Source organism: Elgaria multicarinata, chromosome 1, assembly GCF_023053635.1.
Source record: "Elgaria multicarinata webbii isolate HBS135686 ecotype San Diego chromosome 1, rElgMul1.1.pri, whole genome shotgun sequence".
In the NCBI taxonomy this organism is placed as follows: Eukaryota; Metazoa; Chordata; class Lepidosauria; order Squamata; family Anguidae; genus Elgaria; species Elgaria multicarinata.
In genome coordinates, this window is record NC_086171.1 from 91,899,477 (window position 1) to 91,917,494 (window position 18,018).

General features: G+C 46.7%; 1 protein-coding gene across 2 annotated transcripts in view; it reads left to right on the plus strand.

Annotated features, from left to right (window-relative positions):
- Positions 1 to 18,018, plus strand: part of WNK4 (WNK lysine deficient protein kinase 4) — a 54,700-nt gene that overhangs the window by 2,702 nt on the left and 33,980 nt on the right. For both annotated transcript variants that reach the window (XM_063132218.1, XM_063132210.1), the window contains exon 2: positions 16,535 to 16,707. In XM_063132218.1, the coding sequence (XP_062988288.1) occupies positions 16,553 to 16,707 (155 nt within the window). In that variant the 5' untranslated portion in view covers positions 16,535 to 16,552. The remainder of the gene's footprint in view (positions 1 to 16,534; positions 16,708 to 18,018) is intronic.

An 18,018-nucleotide genomic window follows, 5' to 3' on the forward strand; every position in this document is an offset into this window, starting at 1 on the left:
CATCCTGCAGGTTTTCAGAGTACTTTTAAAGAACAAAACATTATTTAAATAAGCCTTCCCCAGCCTGGTGCCCCCCAGGTGCATTGGACTATATTTCCCAGCCAGGATTCTGGCATGATGGAAGTTGTAGTACAACACATCTAGAGAAGACCGTGTTGGGGAAGGCTGATGAAAATAATATTTTGTTCTTTAAAACACGCTGCTCTCAAGTAATTCATATTTATTAAATATTATAATTAGTTAGAGGCGTGTGGCTAAAGATCAGGCTGGCGAGCACAAACCAGGGCATTCAATTCCATTTTCCTCTCCACCCCACCCTCCACTTCTTGCCGCCTCCTTGACTCCCTAACATATTCTCCTAGACTCCACATTCATGCCTGCCTTATTCTTGATAACGGAACACGTTCTTCGGGCCTGAGAAGAGTTTCTCCTCAGCCCCACCCCTCCCTCTCACAGTTCCTTCTTTCTTTCTTCAGCTTCGTTCCATGCTCCCTCTTTCCTTCAGATTTCTGTCTCCGTCCTTTCTTTCCCCAGCTTCCCATTCCTCATCATGGGGGTCTGTCTTCACAGTGCAGGGTTGGCACCGTCTCCCTCCAAAACTCTGTAGATTCCCTCTCCCAGGGCGGCGTCAGGATTGAGGGAGTGTGGGGTTTCTAGGTGGCCATCCGGGCACCAGAGCCCCCCCCCCCCCTTCCTGGTGGAAGGCGACCAATCATATTCTATGATTCTATGAGCTGTACTAATGTCGCTCCAATTGAAAAAGTCAGAGCAAATCCCCAACTTTATCTGCAGTGGCTGCGAAGCTGCACCTGCGTTGTCTAACTGATGCAGTGCAGATCCGGAGCCACCACCGGGCTTTCCCCACATAAAGACATCCCCTTACTTAGCCAATCTGGGCACTGTGCCCATTTTCTTTCCACGTTCTAGGATTCTTCCCACTCCACTGCTCATTGTTCAGTCTTTCTGCCTGCCCAGGACCACTTCCCTGACCTTGTCTTAAAGAACAAAGGCTCTCTTGTTTCCAGGCCTTGTGTTAGGTTTGTCCCAAGCAAACTGACCTTTCCCTTCATTCACAGAAAATGTAGTATTTGTCTACATGGTTTTGCTGACATCGTTCCCTGCAGTAGGTAGACTGTTTCTGAACATTCCATTCCAAATAGCTCTATCAGTAGCACTGAGGACATGGGTGGGCAGCAAGCTTGCAGGTAGCAAGCAAAGGATAGCCAGTTTTTAGTCTATATGTGTGCATGTTTGAAAATCTGACAAGAGTATGGAATGAGTTTGTTCATTTTCAGCAAGTCTTTCTTTACTTGAAGTCGTGGTGAAAGGTCAAATGTGATAAGTGTGTGACTGAATCAAAATCAATGGGGCAAAATCTAGGCTTGCATTTTCAAAATATATTAGAAACTGTATATGTTTTATTGTTCGGCTTCCCAAGATGCTAGGGTTGATTGCAGTTCATGTGCAACTTCCCTTGAATTTACTGATATTGGTCACAATTGCACTGCTCATAGAATCATAGAATTTGGAGGGGCCATTTAGGCCATCGAGTCCAACCCCCAGCTCAGTTCAGGAACCCAGTTTAAAGGACCCCTGACTGATGGCTGCCCACTCTCCACTTGAATACCTCCAGCGACAGAGAACCCACCACCTCCCTAGGAAGTTGGCTCCATTGTCTGACCTCTGACTGTTAGGAAGCTTTTCCTGATGTTCAACCGAAATCTGCCTTCTTGTAATTTGAGCCTGTTATTCCTGGTCCTACAACCTTGGATGATAGAAAACAGGTTTCAGCCCTCTTCTGTGTAACAATCTTTAGGTTCTTGAAAAGTGCTGTCAACACCAACACCAGTCTTCTCTTCTCAAGGCTGGACATACCCAGTTCCTTCAGTCTTTCCTGTAGCACTTAGTTTCTAGTCTCCTGAACACTTCCCATGAAACTGTGCTTCTTTTGATGCAACCTAAAATTGCATTTGCCTTTTTTGTAGCCACATCACACTGCTGACTCATATTCATCTTGTGATCAACTCCAACTGCAAGGTCCTTTTCACATGTACTATTGCCAAGCCAGCTATCCCCCATCTTATACCTGTGTATTTGATTTCTCTTTTCTAAATAAAGAACTTTGCATTTGTCTCTATTAAATTTCATTCTGTTATTTTTTGCCTAGTTTTTTGCCTGTTATTTTTTGCCTAACTTAGCAAAGTATTTTTTACTTTTGTTTCTGTCGTCTAAAGCATTAGTTATCTCACCGTATTTTGAGTCATCTGCAAATATTATAAGTATCCCCCCACTTCTTTCTATAAACGTTGAAGAATACAGTGCCCAGGACTGAACCTTGCAGCAATCTACTCAATACGTGAGGCTTTTAATCTCCCACTTTAATGAGGCTTCTGCTTCCGGATTCTTTGTGACCACGTCATACTTGAATTCTTGATTATGAAGGAGACAAAAGTTGAGTGTAGCCATACACGTACTCTGGATTTTAGGAAAGCTGATTTTAATAAACTCAGAACTATGGTAAGTAAGGTCCCATGGCAAGGGAGCCTAATGAGAAAAGGAGTGCAGGATGGGTGGGAGTATTTAAAAAAGGAAATTTTAAAGGCACAGTTACAAACAATTCCAACAAGGAGAAAAGATAGAAGACAACAGAGGAAACCAATGTGGCTCCACAAAAAGCTTAGAGATGACCTGAAAACAAAAAGGGATACATATAGGAAGTGGAAGGAAGGCCAGGCTACAAAAGAAGAGTACAGACAAGTGGCGCAGAAGTGCCGAAATGGCGTCAGGAAGGCTAAAGCTGTGAATGAGCTGAGATTAGCGAGGGATGCTAAAAGCAACAAAAAGGCTTTCTTCAGATACGTGAGTAGTAAAAGACAGAGGAAAGAAATGGTGGTTCAACTGCTTAATGAGGATGGCAAATTGATAACAGACGACAAAGAAAAGGCTGAAGTGCTCAATTTCTACTTTGCCTCAGTCTTCTCCCAAAAGCGGGTCTATGACCCCCCTGGAAAAAGTGAAGCAGAAGTTGAGGGTGTAGGATTACAGTTTGAGATTGATAAACAAATGGTCAAAGAACACCTAGGCCACAGCTAGACCTAAGGTTTATCCTGGGATCATCCAGGGTTCGCCCCTGCCTGAGCACTAATTCCCTGTGTGTCACCTAGATGAACAGGTTTGACCCCTGGACGATCCAGGGATAAACCTTAGGTCTAACTATGGCCCTAATTTCCTTGAATGAGTTCAAATCTCCAGGGCTTGAAGAACTGCATCCTAGAGTAATGAAGGAGCTAGCGGAAGAACTCTCAGAACCTTTGTCTATCATCTTTGCAAAATCATGGAAGACGGGTGAGGTGCCGGACGACTGGAGGAGGGCTAACGTTGTCCCTATCTTCAAAAAGGGCAAAAAGGAAGAACCTGGGAACTATAGACCAGTCAGTCTGACATCCATCCCTGGGAAAATTCTGGAGCAGATTATAAAGAAGTCAATCTGTAAACACCTTGAAATCAATGTGGTGATCACTAGCAGCCAACATGGATTTGTCAAGAACAAGTCCTGTCAGACAAATTTGATCTCATTGTTTGATAAGGTAACCTCCCTTGTAGACCATGGGAACGCTGTGGACGTCATATATCTTGACTTCAGCAAAGCTTTTGACAAAGTACCACATGACATTCTGATTAACAAACTAGCTAAAAGTGAGCTAGATGGAACAACTATTAGGTGGATTCACAGTTGGCTACAGAATCGGACTCAAAGAGTACTTATCAATTGAACCTTCTCAAACTGGGGAGAGGCGATGAGTGGGGTGCCGCAGGGCTCAGTCCTGGGCCCAGTGCTCTTCAACATTTTTATTAATGATTTGGACGAGGAGGTGCAGGGAACGCTGATCAAATTTGCAGATGACACAAAATTGGGTGGGATAGCTAATACCCTGGAAGACAGAAACAAACTTCAAAGTGATCTTGATAGGCTGGAGTGCTGGGCTGAAAACAACAGGATGAAATTTAATAGGGATAAATGCCAAGTTCTACATTTAGGAAATAGAAACCAAATGCACAGTTACAAGATGGGGGAAACTTGGCTCAGCAATACTACAAAAGAGAAGAATCTTGGAATTGTTGTAGATTGCAAGCTGAATATGAGCCAACAGTGCGATATGGCTGCAAGAAAGGCCAATGCTATTTTGGGCTGCATTAATAGAAGTATAGCTTCCAAATCACGTGAGGTACTGGTTCCTCTCTATTCGGCCCTGGTTAGGCCTCATCTAGAGTACTGCATCCAGTTCTGGGCTCCACAATTCAAGAAGGACGCAGACAAGCTGGAGCGGGTTCAGAGGAGGGCAACCCAGATGATCAGGGGTCTGGAAACAAAGCCCTATGAAGAGAGACTGAAAGAACTGGGCATGTTTAGCCTGGAGAAGAGAAGATTGAGGGGAGACATGATAGCACTCTTCAAAGACTTAAAAGGTTGTCACACAGAGGAGGGCCAGGATCTCTTCTTGACCCTCCCAGAGTGCAGGACAAGGAATAATGGACTCAAGTTAAAGGAAGCCAGATTCCAGCTGGACATCAGGAAAAACTTCCTGACTGTTAGAGCAGTAAGACAATGGAATCAGTGACCTAGGGAGGTTGTGGCCTCTCCCACACTAGAGGCCTTCAAGATGCAGCTGGACAAGCATCTGTCGGGGATGCTTTAGGGTGGATTCCTGCATTGAGCAGGGGGTTGGACTCGATGGCCTTGTAGGCCCCTTCCAACTCTGCTATTCTATGATTCTATGATTAAGATCAGCCCCTTTACACAGCTTTTCCCCCCAGCTCCTCCCTGCTATAATAGTTGCAAACAACAGGAGAACCCCTAGGGGATGGCAACATCATGTAAATCACCCATAAACTACTGTTAGTGAGGAATCACAAGCACACAATAAATACCTTGTGTAGAAAGTTTGAACGCTTTCTTTCAGTTTGATGAGGAACCATTGAGAAACACTCCTTCAGTTCGCTACTCCAGCCAACTGTGGATCCACCTAGTAGCAGTGCCATCCAGCCCACAGGTAACTAGCTTGCTGATCAGCATATCATGGGGCACTTGGTCAGATGCCCCAGTAAAGATATAATATGTCTACAGCATTTCCATGATCTCACCAATCAAAAAATGAAACCAAATCAGTCTGGCAGGAGTTGTTCTTGAGAAATCCATGCTGGCTTGACAAAGCCATGATCACTGCATTAGTGTCAAGGTGCCTACAGATCAAGTGCTTTATAATCTGTTCAAGAATCTTCCCACTTACTGATTCACCAGATCTCCGTTTTTGCCCTTTTTGAAGGTAAGGGTAACATTTGCCCTTCTTCAGTCCTCCTGTACTTCACCCATTCTCCAGGATTTCTCAAAGCTAATCGAGAGAGGTTCCGAGAACCTCCCCACTAGTTCCTTCAACATCCTGGGATGCCATTGATCTAATTCTCAGGACTTGGATTGATTTGAGGTGCTTAGATATGCCCTGATTATCTTGCTGTCAACCTCAAGCTGTGCTCCCACCCCTTCAGCCTGTTTGTCACATATGCCAGATCCAGGACGCAGGTCATCTTTTGGGGGAAGCCCGAGCTAAAACAGGAGCTCAGCAGTTCCACCCTTCTTTTCCATCTGTGAGCACGTTGTCATCTTCACTGTGCAGTGGGCCTACCATTACTTTTGCACTCCTTTTACTTTTAACATATCTGTAGTTTCTGATCTGTAGTATCTCCGTTTTTAGGAGCTCCCAACCCTCTCAAATTCCTCTTCCTCTTAGGTCTTCCTGCCATGGAACCCTACTTATTAAAGACTAACAGATTTATTGTGGCATAAGGTTTAAAAACCTTGTACGCAAATTAGTACAAGCAAACTGCTGGTTGAATAGAATCGCTTACTGATAAACTCTAGTTCAGCAATTCCGTGGCGGAGTCTCCCTTTTAAGGGGGCCTGTTTTGTTGACAAACAACGACTTCCAGCTCAGCAGCGCTGTGCCCTGGGACAATGAAAGGTTCTCCCACCAGCTTCTGAACGTTGCCGTTTTTGATGTGGTCATTTATCCCTTTGCATAGAGACCGACCTGTTTGTCTTGTGTAGGCAGCAAAAGGACATGTAATGCCATAGAACTCATTGGAGGATGAATGAAACCATGATCATGTGACTCATGTCCAGAGAGAGAAGACAACTTTAGGATTCTGGTTGCTGCCCTTGCTCCTTGCCTCTCTACCCTCTGCTGTGTCCTCTTTCTGCCAAGCCCAAGAGTAAGAAATAGGTCCCTGCTGCCCCCCACCCCACCCCATCTGCCTCTGCCACTGCCATTTCTTGTTGTACTGCCCTAAAAGTGTGTGTGGCAATATTTGGTCTTTGCCTTCAGACAACCTGCATTGTTAACCAGCGGGGTTGCAACCATGCAGTTTGGGATCAGAGAGCAATGAGCTTTCCTCTGCATGTTGGAGCTGGGATTCACTACTGGCCAAAGTCCACCTCAACCCCCTGAGGCGTATGGTCTCAGGAGAGTCCAAGTCCTTATTTGCGAAAAGCGTCTGTTCTCCTGGAATTGCTGAGGTGCCCTAGCTGGGTAGAGGACAGGAACTGAGCGAAGGTAACAGTTTGGGGAGAGGGGTTGCCTGATTTCTGTGCTCATATGCTGGGGCTACTTGGTGCCTGCCTGCCTCCCATCCTGCCCTGGCTGCTCCAGGCCAGTTATCATTGTGCCTGAGGGAGGAGGGCCAGGATCTCTTCTCAATCCTCCCAGAGTGCAGGACACGGAATAACGGGCTCAAGTTACAGGAAGCCAGATTCCGGCTGGAAATCAGGAAAAACTTCCTGACTGTTAGAGCAGTATGACAATGGAACCAGTGACCTAGGGAGGTTGTGGGCTCTCCCACACTCGAGGCATTCAGGAGGCAGCTGGACAACCATCTGTTGGGGATGCTTTAGGGTGGATTCCTGCACTGAGCAGGGGGTTGGACTCGATGGCCTTGTAGGCCCCTTCCAACTCTGCTATTCTATGATTCTATGAAGCTTCTTCTCTCCATGACCGAGACTGGAATATTGAGAAAGCTCCTGGAGAAGCTGCTGCATTTGGGGCTGGCTTCTATTGCCTGCCCCCACCCCCACCCCAGGTATAGACAGGTAATGTTGGTCTCTGGGATTGGAGGCTGCTTTTGAAGGCAGCAGAAAGTAAGCTCTCTGCCTGGGAAGGCTTCAGGATGTGGGGGGATGGTAGCACACTGTCTTCTAAAGAAAGGAGAGGCATTCCTGCCTGCCTTCGATTGTGCCAGACCCCTGGTCTAGGGAGCCCAGAAGACTCTCTCCCAAGTGGGTGTAGCTCCACTGACGGCTCGGGCAGAGGAGGTCTTTGCTGGTTGCTACCTGACATTCTTTTCATGGGAAACGCCGGGGATTGAGGCTGAGACCTTTTGCATGCAAAGCAACTGCTGTGCCACTAACTGACAGGGAGATGAGGCTGGAGGCTGGGCGCCAGAGAAGCCTGTGGAAGTGCAGGGAAGGGGAGAGAGGAGCTCCCAGCGTTCGCTCAGGTCCCTCCCATGACGCCCTCTGCCTCCCGCGCTCCATCTGGCCTTCCTTGCGCAACAACAAAAAACCCCACCCTCATTGAGTCCACGGAATCGCTGCTCTCTCCTGCTGTGTGCGGGAGAAGCCGCGCCAGTAGAACAACGGACTCAATGGGCCTCGTGCTGCTTGTGTACTTCCTCTTTTGAAAGAGGAAGTGACTGAGGATGAAAACATGGGCGGAGAAGCGACGGTAGGGAGCGTGTGTGTCCGTCCGTCCCGTCCCGTCCCCCCCCAGCACCCTGTGATGGACATTAGAGAGAGAGAGAGCAGATCAAAACGCAGTTAACTGGCAGGACCAAGTTACATCCATCCCCACAGAGGGTCTGATTTGGCTGAGTTGTGATTAGTCGACCATTTATAGTGTATTTATTTAGTGGGTTAATGAAAGAATGAATGTATAGGCCACCCTCCAGTGCAAGATTCTCGGTATATCCAGGAGCTGGGAACTAGTGAAAAGCAATTGTATGGAAAGACTGAAGCTCCAAAGTTATAATTCCTGTGCCTCTTCCCCCATCTCTAGTGATGCTCTCCTATTTGCAGATGCTTTTTGGGACACCAACTAAAAATAAGGAACATTTATCAAGCTTTCCATAGTCTTTTTTTAAGCAGTACTTGCTCTGGGGCCAAGTCTCTTGCACAAACAGAGATTTTTTTTGGTCACTTGTCCTCTTTTTTAAAATAAATAAATAAATAGCTCTGCTCTGCCCTATTTTCCTTGCAGTTGTTCATTACGTTGCCTTTTAAAACATCTGTGGTTAGCGAACCACAAACCTGAGCTGTTGGTACCCAGCCTCCCTTTCCAAAAACTTCAACCTGGGTCTATTTCTAGTTTCTAGATGTGAGTTGTGAGTTTCAAGCAGCGTTTTTTGGATGGCCTTGTTTGGGGGATGGGGAGGACAGAGTGGGGGAAGAGGTGGTGAACACCGTCTGGAGCAGATAAATATTTACTGAAGATGAGTATTTTTCTACAAGTATTGAAGGGCAGAGGAGCTAGCAGAAGCTGGTTGCACCTTTGCAGCCCCAAGAGAAATCAAGACCCAGAGTTTGGGGATCAGCACCACCAGGGTTGGACAAATATTTCAAATTAATAAATGCAGGCATTAATACTTTAGGTGCTGCTCCCTTTGCAAAAGCGCTGAACTTATTCCTAGGTGCCAGTATAAAGGTTCTAGACAACCACTTTTTTCAGCCTTGCTGAAAAGCTATATGACTGTATAATGCATTTGATTGAGTGATTTCATTCCAGGGTATCAGGTGCTATGATCGGGTGACGGGTTAGAGGACCTTTTCTTATCTGGCACCATAACGTAAGGCTATTTAATTTAGAGTTTTAGATGGAATACCACAGAGGCTTGGCTGGGACAGATAACATTAAAATAGCAAAGAAAAATGTTTATTTCATTTACAGAATGCGCCCCTACTTATTTCATCTACATATATACCTACCCAAATACCTGCAAAATGGTCTGACTTAGGAAGAGCTACCAGTTTCCTTGACTTTGCAGTGGGATTATGGGGAGACAGGGTGGAAGCAGCAGCAGTGTATTATAAAAACAAAACCAAAGAAACCCTCCTCTCCCGATTTGGACTTGATGTGCGCGCTGAGCTGTTCTGGCTGCAGCTTCTTCTGGAGTTCTGCCTCAAGCTCAGCGATGGTATTGTCCCGACCATGATTGTGTGGATGAAGGTATAGGTGTGGTTAATTCTAAAATGAGTGGTTTTGGGTTTTGCCTACAATCTGTACCTTGTGACCTGGAAATCCTGCCCACCCCACACCAGGCTTTTGTAGGACTGGGGGAGATTCAGCACATGTGCAGAGGCAGTTTTGTATTTATTATTTCTTATCATCTAGCTTTCGTGATAGTCTCTGGGGTTGAGCCCTGGTGAATCTGGGCTAAAACATAACCCATTGATAAATCCATAATCCCATTTGTCCCCCTTTGAGTCTTTTTTGGCCCTCCTTGCAAAAGCTGCAACTGTACCTGGGCCTGCTAGAACCTGGCTGGGGTGGGGCCCGTATGTTTTCTCTCTGTGTGTGTATGTGTGTGCCTACATTGAACGTGTCATTCAAGGAAGGGAGTCTTTCTATTAGGCCTGGCGTTCTTCGTCCCGGCTAAGCTTGATTGATCTTTCTCCCTCCCCAGATATCACATTACCCAAGGTTGCAGCAAAGGTCTTGGAAGAGTGTCAGGCGAGGGTCAGCTCTCCAGGCAGCTGTTGTTTAAACCCAGTGCCCTTACTGAACTGGGGGCTCTGTTCTAGGGTCTGTGGGGACATCCTCTGGTCCCTAACTCTAGAAGGGATTTTGGATGCTTCCAGAGGAGGCTTTTATTGTGCAATCACCCTGCCTCCTTCCTAGAATTTATGAGGGATCCAGACATTGCTGCCTTCCAATTGTAATCCTCCCAATGCCTCTTCTGTCTTTTTTCTTTCCACCAAAAATTTGTTAAGGAGGGAAAGGAGGAATAGCTGCACAACGTCTTTGAATGGGTAGGAGCCGTCCATCTGGAAGTACCCTTAGCCTGTTGCTTGGCTTCCTGTCCTCAGAAGACATTGGGGAGTTTGCAAGGAAAAAGTATGGGAGAAGTGTGCCAAGGGGGTGGGGTCACCTGAAAGTTATTGTGGTCCTGAGGATGGAGAACTGGGATTAGTTCAGGTTCCGCTGTGCCATGAATGTTGTGACGTGGCCTTTCTCAAGTAATGTTTCACAGCCTTGCTTCTGCCACTTTGTAAAACAGAACTCAGAGGGTCTTTTGACACAGGACAGCTTTGAGAGCAAGGCAGACTAGATAAGGTAGAACGCTTTGCAAATTGGCATCTCTGTAGAAATGAGAAATAGCAACGCTGGTCACCACACTTCAAGTAGGATGCAGACAAGCTGCTGTTCAGAGGCAGGCAGCGAGGATGATCAGGGGTCTGGAAACAAAGCCCTATGAAGAGAGACTGAAAGAACTGGGCATGTTTAGCCTGGAGACATGAGAGCACTCTTCAAGGACTTGAAAGGTTGTCACAAAAAGGAGAGCCAGTATCTCTTCTCAGTCATTTCAGACACAACAACAACAACAACAACAACAATAATAAAATATTTATTTATTTCTTACCCGCCTCTCTCTCTGGATCGAGGTGGGGAACAACATAAAATACAAAAATACAATAAAATACATAAAACTGATTTAAAACATATAAAAGGGCTCAAGTTACCGGGAGCCAGATTTTGGCTGGACAACAGGAAAAATGTCCTGACTGTTAGAGTAGTACGACAATGGAACCAATTCCCCAGGGAGGTCGTGGGCTCTCCCATAGCTTCATTCCACCTCCACTTTTTTTCTGGTTCTCCCTCGGATTATCCCATTTCACTTATATAGCCTTTACATAGCGTCTGTGCGCTTGTAGGAACCAGGCCTCTTTACACCTTTGCTGTAGCATGTTGCTGTGATCGTTGTTGTTTTCGCCGTCGCCTCAACCCCTCTTCCCGTTGAGAAGCACATCCCCAGCCCCCATATCTCCTTTGCACCTCCTCCTGCAGTTTATTGCTTGTTGAAAGTTGGATAACTCCCCCTCCATGGCATAGGCTACTGCCGTTCCCTTCACCCTGCCTGGAGACTTTGTAGCATGCAATCAGTGGGATTTACTCTTGAGTAAGGGAACCAGGAAAGTCCGAATGCCGCCCCACCCCCCTGTCTCACTCTTGCTGATTACCACCCCCTGCTCCAAGTCCTTGCCTGTTTCAAAAGACATTTCCAGCTGGACTGAAAGGGAAGTAGGTAACAGACTGGACATTTGGGTGAAACTGACCAGCCTTGTCTAGGATCAAAATTGGGAGCGGACGGGAAGGGAGAGGTTGCTTCTAACTGCCCTGCATCCTACCAGCCCGGCCTGGAGCGTGTTGCTTTGAAGAGCGCTCCTATGGCCCTCCGCAGTGGTAAACTATAAACTTCAAGGGTTTAAGAGAGGGAGGGAGGGAGCCTCCAGGCAGGGTGAGGGGTTTACTTTACTCAAAAGTAAATCCCATTGATTTCAACTGCTAATGTGACCTGTTGCCCCTTGGTCTGTGCTTGGAGGGGAGAGAAACAGTGAGGGGGCAAGGAAGACAAAGAATCCCTACCTATGATTACCTTGTCTGCAGGCTCCCTCCCTCCCTCTGTGGCTCCTCCTTAGGAAAAGGGCGCAGAAAGAGGGGAAATCTTTCCAGCCCCCCCCCTTCCCTCCTTTTCTCTTCCCTCCAAGCACAGACCAAGGGGCAGCATGTCATGTTAGCAGTTGAAATCAATGAGATTTACTTTTGAGTAAAGTAAATCCCATTGAAGATACACAGTTTCGGATGTTCAAAGGAATGAAAATGCGATCCTACGTTCCTCCACACTAGCAGACAATAAGCGCCAACGGATTTGAGGGAGGAAATGTAAAAAATCGTTAAAAATCAATGGATGACCCAATCTGGTTCAAATTTGGCATGCTGAAAGCTCTCCTTAAGACCTACCACTGTGCCATTTTGGATTTCTTTATCTTTAAAAATAAGGGTGCTGCTGGCAAGGAGGGTGCATTTCCCACATTTCTTTTAAAGTGAAAATGGAGGAGTTAAGATGGAGGAAGCAGGAGGAGGAAGGATTTGAATTGGCAATTAAAACACCTGCTGGAGACAAGATACAGCCCTTTCTTTCATCAGCAATTCCACCCCTTGAAAACACACCCACAGAACACCGGATTCAAAACGAGGGATGAAAGTACATGTTGCAGTTTGAGTGGTGTGCTTTTACATGACCAGAAGAACTATACTTTCTGCGCACCAAAATATTTCACTTCTTTTGGCGAAGAAGCACAATTAAAGCAGAATGCATGGGAGTACTTCACAATAAAAGCAGATGATGAGCTGGGAAACATCTGAGTCCTTTGCACGCAATTCGCAGTGATTGCACAGTATAACACTGGTGTGATGAAGCTCCCACACTAGAGGCATTCAAGAGGCAGCTGGACAACCATCTGTCAGGGATGCTTTAGGGTGGATTCCTGCATTGAGCAGGGGGTTGAACTCCATGGCCTTGTAGGCCCCTTCCAACTCTGCTATTCTATGATTCTTTGTGGGGGAACGAGGACCCTCTGTTTTTATTACAAGCATTACTGAGCTCACATGGAAACTTTCCTGTTGCACGTTGGCTCTTGTACAGCCGCCATGTCTCATGCAGCTCGCAGGGGTGCTTTCTGCTATAAATGTGCCTTCATTTCTGAAACGGCTTCTTCCCGTCGCCTCCCCTGAGCTGTGTACAATGAAGCTTTCACGGAGGCTGGCAGCACACAGCCGCATGTGTAGCAAAACTTAAACATCCCCAAGTGTAAAAATATGATCCACCTCCAGCTCCACCACAGACATCCTGTCCAATGGGGAGGTGGGGCGGTTCCCACAGGCACATGGAGGCAGTGTGGCCTAACAGGTGGGCACTGTGCCACTGCAGACACCGACTTCCTGGCAAAACGGCCACTTTTTAACATGTTTAGTCTGTTTTTCCTGCTGTTTCTTTTCCAGCTGCGCTCACTTGGGAAGTAGAGGCGGTCTGCTGCATCTGTTTCTCTGATTTTCCTTCTCTCTCTCTCTCCCTCTCCCTCTCCCTCTGCCTCTCTCTCATACACACCTACAGCTACACAGAGGTGAGATTCTTTTCACAACCGACTCCTCAATGCCAAATACTCTCCTCTGTTCCAGCAGTGACTGGATGGAGCAGCGAACTTGGTGGCGGCAGCGGTTTGGGCACCTGTCCAACTGGGGTCCAATTCTGGCTTGGCAGGAGAGAGAACTGGACCCTTGCCATTGCCCTTCACTAATAGCTCCAGCTTGCCTCGCTGTCTCCCCGCCGCTGCCACCGCACACCTATTTCAGAAGGAGACCAGTGATGCCGCGTGAGGCAGCAATTGGAGAGAACACGCTGTATGAGGAAAGGGGGCTGTGCTGGCTGGCCAAGCAAAAACTCCCACTCACCCACCCAGATCCTGCACAAGGTGGATCTTCTGGGGGATGGGGGGGATGGGTCTCCTTTTGAACAGCAAAATGAACCCAGGAGTCCTAGCTTACTAGCCCCTGCCCCCCTACAACAAGCTCTCCTTCCAAGGGCTGCAGAATGAAGCCAGATATCCTTACCTTTCTGTGATTTCTTCCTTGTCCCCCATTGGATTGGATTGGATTCTCTTCTGTGTATCATAACTGAAGGTGATCAGGACACCTTTGGGGGAGCTCAGTGCTGGTGGTCTGTATATTCATAGGAGGGTTTTAGGAAGGACTTTCTGTTTTGTTCTCTGGCAGTGAAAGGCTTCCCTCAGCCATTCTGCCATGGATGTCCACGGAGTTGAACTTTGAACAAGGTGAAATCCCCCCCAGCTCCCCTACTCCATAACCAGGAGGGGGGGGAGGGAGACAATGACTAAAAGGAAATGAAATATGCAGTGGTTGGATCTGCTGCACAGTGCATCTTTTCCTGGTTTTTAAATTTGGAACAACCAGTGTTCCCTCAGGGACCAACCTGTGACTTGGAGTTGGTGCTGGCTCAAACCGGGCAGTGCAAGATCTCAGCAAGCCAGATTTGTGTTCTGCCCAGCGCACTCTTTTGCAATAAGTTCCAGCTCTACAGAATGAGTGAGAACTATCCTCACCGTCTAACCAGTCTAAAGCTGGCAGCAAATGAGATGGGAAAATGCTGAAGTGGTAGAAATGGACGGCTTTCACTAAAGATGGGGGATAAATGTTGTCCCAATGTAAAACATCTTGCAAACAGAAAAATTACCCACTAGGGTGAAAAATTCTAACCCAGGTTTTTTCTTCTACTCTGGTTTTTCTATTTGAATGAATGTTTTAATGTAGGGAAGCATTAAATTGCAGTACCCCACCTGCAGCCTGCAATGAGTAGCCCATTCAAGCAATTTGGTATGCCAGCATTTCATTATTCTGCATGTGTGGACCAGGTCTAATTCTTCTCTCTGCCTGCCTCCTCCAAACTGTTCTCCTCCATTTATGCTCAATGAATGGGAAGAAATGGTTGCTGTGGCTCATGAAATGGGCGGGCTGTTCCTGTGTTCTGATTCATACACCCTTATTTTTAAATGAGACCTTTCTAATCTAATTGGCTGCAGCAGAAGTTGGGGGAAGCTAGCCAGGAGCATAAAAATATGGAAGTTGTGTGTGGGATTCAGGTGGTGCCCCAGCTGACGAAGTGTCCCAGGCCCAGTGATAAAGTGTCACGGTAAACAGATAAGCAGGCAGGTGATTTAAGCACCTATGTGAGTTTAGCAACAGGCCAAAGAAGTAGAGCGTCCAACCCTCCCCTTTTTGAGCGTATAAATTCCAACTTTCCAAGTAAATGAGGCCAATAAACAAAATCAATTACGAACGTACAAAATCAGCACTGGTGTGGGACTTTCCGGTATATTTAATAGTGTGTCACATGTATGACCAGGATCATTTCTTTGCAGGGGTTGGGTTGGGACGAACAGGGTGGCCACCTGGGGCACCTAATTCTGGGGCACCAAATCAGCCCCTGAAGATGGCCACAGTTTTCCCCACGCTGCTCAGAGAGTGAGCCACCTGCCCAATCTCGCACTCTGAAGAAGCTCCCAGAGAGAGCCATTAGGTGGGCTCTTTGGAGAGCCCTGGGGGCAGCTGCACAAAGCAGCCAACATGGGTCACCAGGGAGCTAAGCAGGCCTGAATGCTATGCTTGGAACGGTCCATCCTTAAAGCGAGCTATTCTGGGTGAGGTGCCTGTGAAGATCACCTGTGCTGCCACGGCACAGGCAATCTTCAGAGCCACTTTAGCTAGAGGGATTCCACCAAAGTGCAGCACGGAGGGGGAGGCAGGTGGTGAGGAGAGAGTAAGGAGGAGGAGGAGGAGGATAGCAGCTCAAGAAGAAGACGAGGTTGAGGGAGAGGAGAGAAGGGAGCGGCGGCAGCATGTCCATCAGGGTATCGAAATACCACCTTATCTATGGTGCCCAAATACCTAGAGAAGGGCCTGTGCAGGGCTATTTGCCTGCTGAACTGAAATCATGGGTGTGTGCGGAGAGTTCCAGGCTCTCAGCAACAAACTGCAACAGTGAGTGAGGGGCAAAACAGATCCAAAGACTGCAGCTGCACCCCCTCCCCCTTTGGGCAGCTACTCTTGGGGGGACTGAGTCTGCAGGGTAAGAGAAGATGTGGGAGGTTAGAGTTGAGTCAACTCCTAGGAGGAGAAGGAAGATAAGGGCTCCATAGGTTTCAGGGCTGGGCTAGTGGAAGAGCAGTCACTGCAGTGTTTTACAATATCCTTCATTAATGCATCTCAGCACGCTGTGCGGAGGGAGATAAGAGGAGCTCATTCTACCAGCCCTGCTGAAAGACTTTTTTTACGCCTCCTTCGTCACCAATTCCTTTTTCCTTGGTGGGTTGTCCTTTTTAGAGTATAAGACTGTGTTCAGCGACTGTCTTCTTTTATGGATTATTTGTAAGTCACTCTAGAAACCTTCTCTGCTGAGCGGAGCGGAAATACTCCAAATACTCAAGTTAAAGGAAGCCAGATTCCAGCTGGACATCAGGAAAAACTTCCTTACTGTTAGAGCAGTACAACAATGGAATCAGTTACCTAGGGAGGTTGTGGGCTCTCCCACTTGAGAGGCCTTCAAGAGGCAGCTGGACAACCATCTGTCGGGGATGCTTTAGGATGGATTCCTGCATTGAGCAGGGGGTTGGACTAGATGGCCTTGTAGGCCCCTTCCAACTCTGCTATTCTATGATTCTATGAAATAAATAAAGATTCAATGTAGGAATTAATTTCAGGAAAGAAAAACTAGGAGTAAAGTTTAGGAAGTTAACTTTGTCATAATTTGTATAAACAATAAAAGCATTAAAAGCAAGAAGTTTAAAATGGGAAACTTTGTGTTCTAAAAACTCAATTCAACTCCATCGCGGTTTTGCGTCTTTATTCCTCCTCAGACACGGAAGCTGTCCAAGATGGAGCGGCAGCGCTTCAGCGAAGAGGTGGTGATGCTGAAGGGGCTCCAACACCCAAACATTGTCCGTTTCTACGACTCATGGAAGTCTTCCGTCAAAGGACAGGTCTGCATTGTGTTGGTCACAGAACTCATGACTTCAGGCACCCTCAAAACGTGAGCATGGAATTGGCTCGATGGTAATGGCGGAGGGGTGGCAGGAAGGCGGGGCCTTTCTTTTGGAAGGGCACTTTGTGATGTTTAACTGTTTATTGCCAATTATATATAATGTAAGTATTTGTAATGAGTTAATTACTATTGCTGTTTAGGACGTAAGTGCTATTTGGACTTCGGATGGTAAGTGGTTAAAATTGGCAGTTAACCGTGAGAGGGTTAAAAAAGAGAGCAGTGTGTGGGTAGAGAGAGGGATCAACTTGTTATTATTGCGGGGGAGCGAATGAGAAGAGATAGTGTAGATTAGTGGGTAGAGTAGGCAAGATTACATCTGAAACAAACGATAAGACAAATGAAACCACAAGCTTTGTAAACTACATAACCTTAGGAAAGGAAAGGAACCTCTCGTGCCAGCACTGAGTCATTACTGACTCTTGGAGGGACGCCAGCTTTCGCTGACGTTTTCTTGGCAGGCCTTATAGCGGGGTGGTTTGCCATTGCCTTCCCCGGCCGTTGTTACCTTTCCCCCAGCTAACTGGGTACTCATTTTACCGACCTCAGGATTACATCTGAAACAAACAATAAGACAAATGAAACCACAAGCTTTGTAAACTACATAACCTTACTTATTGTTAATTAAAATTCTTCTGTTTCATGAACTGGATTGGATTCTTGAGGTACCTGAGGTAAGGTACAGTGTTCTATGGTGGCAGCATAGGATGAATAGAGAGTGCTGGTTGCTGTGAGGCCAGAAAAGAGTCAGTGAGCAGCATCTGTCCACTCGTCCCTGAGTTGCGATCCTTTAATTATAGAGAGAAATAAAGGAAGCTCAAAGGGGGTCATCACACACTTCATTTGACTTTTTCTCCTGTCATGCAACAATGAAGGCCAAACTATGTAATATAGGTTGGACTTGATGGCCTTGTAGGCCCCTTCCAACTCTGCTATTCTATGATTCTATGATTCTATGATTAATCATGCTCCTTACACAATACTTAATGCCATCACTTTTATTGCGAAGGACAAACAGCTACAGGGCCCTCATCCAGTGTCATACTCACTACCTGGATGAGGGCCCCCAGTAGTTTCCAGCTGAAAATGTTCCCCATCAGTTATTATCTGCCCACAAAGGTGCAACAGAACAGGGGGCAGGGAGGGAGGGAGACAGTGCTGGGTTGAAATCCTACAGCTGTTTTTCTTTCAAAGTAAAAGTGGCCGTGATAAGCATTGCATCAAAATTTGGTTTCTTTAATAAAAGCCTCACCAAAGCCACATCTTCTGTCAAAGAAGAATTAGCCAGGTCTGAGGTCCATA